Source organism: Montipora foliosa, chromosome 10 (assembly GCF_036669935.1).
Source record: "Montipora foliosa isolate CH-2021 chromosome 10, ASM3666993v2, whole genome shotgun sequence".
NCBI classification, from domain to species: Eukaryota; Metazoa; Cnidaria; class Anthozoa; order Scleractinia; family Acroporidae; genus Montipora; species Montipora foliosa.
Window position 1 is genome coordinate 11,804,887 of NC_090878.1, and position 5,000 is coordinate 11,809,886.

General features: G+C 40.5%; 2 protein-coding genes across 3 annotated transcripts in view; both read left to right on the forward strand.

Moving 5' to 3' along the window:
* Positions 1-3,336, forward strand: part of LOC137973687 (uncharacterized) — a 7,556-nt gene extending 4,220 nt beyond the window's left edge. Inside the window, exons 3-4 of the mRNA XM_068820561.1 lie at positions 116-542; positions 2,083-3,336. Coding sequence (XP_068676662.1) covers positions 132-542; positions 2,083-2,877 — 1,206 coding nt within the window. The 5' untranslated portion in view covers positions 116-131 and the 3' untranslated portion in view covers positions 2,878-3,336. The remainder of the gene's footprint in view (positions 1-115; positions 543-2,082) is intronic.
* LOC137973529 (uncharacterized) overlaps positions 1-5,000 on the forward strand; it is a 36,204-nt gene that overhangs the window by 8,659 nt on the left and 22,545 nt on the right. The window lies entirely within an intron of this gene.

A 5,000-nucleotide genomic window follows, 5' to 3' on the forward strand; every position in this document is an offset into this window, starting at 1 on the left:
CTGTCAAACACGCTGTCTCCAAATCTTCGATTACTTCTTGTCTTATCGAGCAACTTTTGAAAATACATGGGATGCCTTATGAACGAACTGATTTTTTTTTCTCTCTTGTCTCTAGACTGCCCAGCATAACAATGTTTACACATCCCAGGAAGAAAATATGCTCAAGTCGATTGAATTGCATTAATTTTATCCGTTGCGTGTTTCTTTCTGCTTTTATGTTTACTACGCTGTTGTATTTTGGGAGCGAAAACTTTTCTATGAACTGGAAGAGGTTGTTCCTCAAAGCACCTCAACCACGAGGTGGCCTCCTGCCACAACTAAGATTCACACACCTTCAACCACTTGTGGACATGTTCGCTAACTTGACGCAAGTTACACCCAATAGAAGTGATTGCATGTTTGCAACGGAGGAATTCAGTGATTTGAAAGAGCTCGAGACAAAACAAACCATCCTCCTTCTAATTATTGTATCTACGGCGCCTTCAAGACGAGACAGGAGAGATGCAATAAGACAGACATGGGGGACGAAATGTCACGGAGAGGTTAGTATTTCTTGGCTGGAAAATAATGTGGCAGAGAACAGGTTGCCTTTCGTAAAGTTTGAGCCTATAAGGTTCCGCCTCCATGCACCGCTTTCGAGTTGTACAAGTTATCGGTCATCACGATTAGAAAAGCCCTGATCTACACTCGTAGAGTAACCCCTGGCCTTCTTTTTGAGATTTAACTAAGTCCAATAAAGCCATAGAAGGTTCTCATATAACGGCGCTCCCAAAACGAAAAAGAAGCAAATAATGGCTGTGTACGTGCAGATTTGACCAAACACTCACAGGACACCGTGAAATTTAAGAGATTGTGAAAGCAAACTACATTTGCCCAAGCTTCGCATGAGGCTAAGATTTTCAGCCCCTGGTGGTTTGCAGCAGTGGGCGTGTGCTTTGTTTTGTTTGATCGATCAAGGACAATCCCCTGAAAAAATCTCAGGCATAATTAGCTCGGATAACTATTTCAATATGGCGGATTTATCGTTGGATTGGAGAGAGTGACGTGGGCGCAACAAGCCGCGAACGGCTGGAAATTTGAGCCTAGCCGCGCACGAACTAGAACCGGCGTGCTCGCGGCGCTGTATTGAGCTGGGAAATTGTATAAATGATATATTAGAGAACTTGACCGATTGTTCGACGTCGAGCTCTTGACTGAACCTTAGCAAATACTTCTAATGTATATTCCGATCACAAGCCAAGTTCAAACAAGCGGCAAAGTGTCGGTCGACATAACGGCAAAATGGCAAGTGTAAGCCTCAGTTAACGTTCTTTTCCTTTGCATTTGCGATGATGTCATTATGTTCAAAACAGAGGTGTGCTGCATCGAAATGCGACGAAACGCCCAAAAAGTCTAGCATAGAAATGGAAATAGCTTATCACGATATCATATGCCTCTACAGTACGATTAGCACACCTTACAGACGACATAGTTAAAATATAATGGCAAATACAAGATGAGGAAAAAAATGGTAATTTTCTTGTTGGACGATTCGTCGCAAACGCGAGGCAGATTTTAAACAATTATTGGATGAGGTTTTTGTGATATCCAGAATAATCAAGGTCGAGGTAAGGGTTATCAGCCGAAGCCGAAGGCTGAGGCTGATAACCCTTACCGAGACCTTGATTATTCTGGATATCACAAAAACCGAATCTAATAATTGTTTTATTATACATTGAAGGAAAAAAAAAACGGTCACGACAGTGAGTACAATTGGTAATTTATTTGTCACTGACAGCAAGCAACACAAAGCGCGCGAACTTGACATGATTACCCTAAGAAATCATGCACTGCGGTCATACATGACATGATTACCCGTGACCTTGGCTGACCTTGACATGATTAATGTATAATCTGCAGTTATGACGTCACGGGCGCTGATTTCGAAAATTCACTGTAGGCTTTCGGCCAATCAGGAAAGAGATAGTGAGCTCAATGTATAATAATAATAAGTGGCTTCGCTGTAAAAGACGGGCAGTAAACGCATTATGCGTCAAGGCGAACTATGAATTCGCTTTTATTGAATCCATAACTCTGTTTTAGGTGCGGTGCAAGTTTTTCACTGACGGCATTCAAATACCCAAAGAGGATAAGGCCAAACTTTCTAATGAAAAACACATTTACAAAGACATAGAATTTCAACCGGTTGTTGGCGGCCGAAGTTTTGGCCTTCGATATCTCTACCAAATGATGTGGGCTGCGGTCAAGTATAATTTCACGTATTTCCTCCGTCTTGACGATGACTATTTCGTGTGCCTTGAGAGGCTCAAATATGAGTTACGCCACAGGCCTACCAAGATGTTAAGCTGGGGCTGGTATCACTGTCAATTTAGAGATCTCATTTACGTGGACGAGGCTTGGACGCTATTTACTCATGACGTCATTGTGCGCTTTTTGTCTCAAGACCCTCAGCGAATCCTTTGTCATCCACACGCTGATCAGCAAATTCCTATTTGGATTAACAGCGTCTTTAATAAAAGCGACAATTTAATTTCTTTTGACGATCGAAGGCTTCATCACCCTAAAAATCCGAACAAAGTGAAGATATTTGAAAAGCTGACCAACACATGCGACTCCTTCATGGGTATTCACGGAAGCTCGCCAGAATTAATGCAGAGATTTTGGAAGTACAGTAACGACAAGGCCAAGGAAATCACAGCTTTAACTGAAATTTCACAAACATGTAATAAGCCTTTTGTATTTGACATATCTAAAATATTTAAAGCCTTTAAATTTGATCTCAGACCCTGTTTACAAAATCCACGATGGGCTCCAGGAGAGATAATGTGGACAGGGGTGCATTCAGGGGCCAAGACAGGTCCTCTTCCATGCCCTTAAACAGTTTGTCTCATAACTGTTTCTTTAGTTTATGTTCGATTAATTGAGAGTAAAAATTAGTGATAATAATTTTGAATGACGTTTCGATGATTCGTTCATCATTTTCATACTCGTAAAAACTAAAAACTAAAAGTCAGATTGTTGTGAGTTCTTTAAATACTTAGAATGTGTGTGAAAATCTCGTTGCATGTAATTAAAAACACTGCAATGTGGAACGTAGAGGGTAACAATTAGGTACTAAATAGTTTTGCTTTGATTGAGTCAGATTGAGTGTTCAGCTCAGGTTTCTTTTCTTGGATAAAGAGCATTTCGTAAATTAAGCATTCAAATTTCCCACAACATTTCTTAAGAATGGTAAATTGTTCCTGACGATCTTTGTTCTTCTGATTGTGGGCGTCACGTAGGTGTGTTCCTCAATGCGTTGGAAAAGGTGTCGGCAAGTATAGCCAACATAATTAACCCTGTCATTACATAAATACAAATGAAATGATATCAAGACGATTTTTCATTTTAGGTGATTCTTGGAAAAGCTATCACATTCTTATGCATTTCAAGAACTGCGAAATGTTTTAGTTTTCTCGGCTTTTTGTGGTAGTGACCTGTAAGTGCACCGCTCACTATATTACCAGGTTGTAAGAGTGTAAGTCCGTGGTGGGAATAGGCCCGCAGCGCGTGCGTAAATTGTATTTCCTATTGGTATGCGTTTGAATTCTTCTAATATGAAGGGTTTTGTGGTTTGTTATCAGGCATTTTCTAGGTGGATTTAGTAGTCCCCAGGGATATTCCCATTGAGTTATCAGGTTATTTAAGCAGATAGCAAGTTTTGGTTGTTCTCTTACTCTCGCAATTTCAAAACACGTTCTCAGCTAGTTTCCCATGGTTCTTGGTTATATGTTCGAAGAACATTTCCGTATTGGAGTTACAGCACTTACAGAAAGGAAGAAATTACAGCACTATATTCCCCTTTGTTGACAATCAGCACTTTGCTTGGTAAGATCTTTCTTTTATTATGCGTTATGCGCTTCCTGTACTTTGTGAATCTCATCGAATGGTTGGATTGTCTGAGCAACCAACCCATTATAATGAAGTTGTTTGTTGTGAATACATAAATTTGCCCCCTGAGCATCCCATAATGTCTTTCGAAACAATAGAAATCAAAATGGCCGCCGTAACTGCCAAAAGGTCTATACAACAACTACTCTCGATGGTTAAAAGGCCTGGGAACGAGATTGGCAATTCAACGCTGATGTTCTCAGCTAGTTTTCCCCATCCTCTTGATTGAACTGACAGCCAACAGGTGCTTCCGCTTCGGTTGGTTTGTTCACTGAGCTAAAGCATGTAAAATTGGTTGGTTCCAAAGCCTTCCATCGAAAAAAAGTGGCCTGTTTTATTACCCTTCATGATCGGTCAGGAGCAGGAATCACCTATGATCGTTTCCCCTAATTTATGTATGGTAGAGGTAACAAATCGTCTATTGGATCAAGACGCAAGGGTGGATAATTAGGGGTCAGCTCAGCGGACCCCGGCTCCCACTTTTGTCCAGGATTTTTTTTTCTTTTGTAAACGTCTGTCGGATGGTACTTCCAGCTTTGTTATACTTAAATACATTTTCTTTAATAAACACTGTTTATGAGAAAATTTATTGAACGCTGTCGCGAAAACCTCAAATTTGGTGAATTCACGTCGTCGTTAAAGTAGAGCACCACTACGATACTTGCAAAAATCCGTGCTGCACGTGCAGCACGATTATTTATGCTCTTTTAACCAATGATATTGTTTTGTGGAGTTGTCGTATTCGTAGCCGTCGTCGTTTTTAAACTCCCTAGTACTCCCAAACCACGACGGTATGCAAAAGCAACCGACTGTGGTGAGTTGCCTGTGGTCAGTCTACGTAAGGTAACTGCAAGCCTTTCTTCAGGACACACTGACTGCCTCAAATGGTAGTTTTGGCGTCCTAATTTATCATTTTCTAATCAGTCAGCGAAGAACGAGGTACTGAACATTTAAAATTTCAGTTCCATAATGAGCTATCTCTGAAAATTTGAACCCGATGTACCAGATAATTTCTGAGCAATGATGCTTTGAAAATTTGAAATTTTACAAAGAACTTATGAGATCATTAC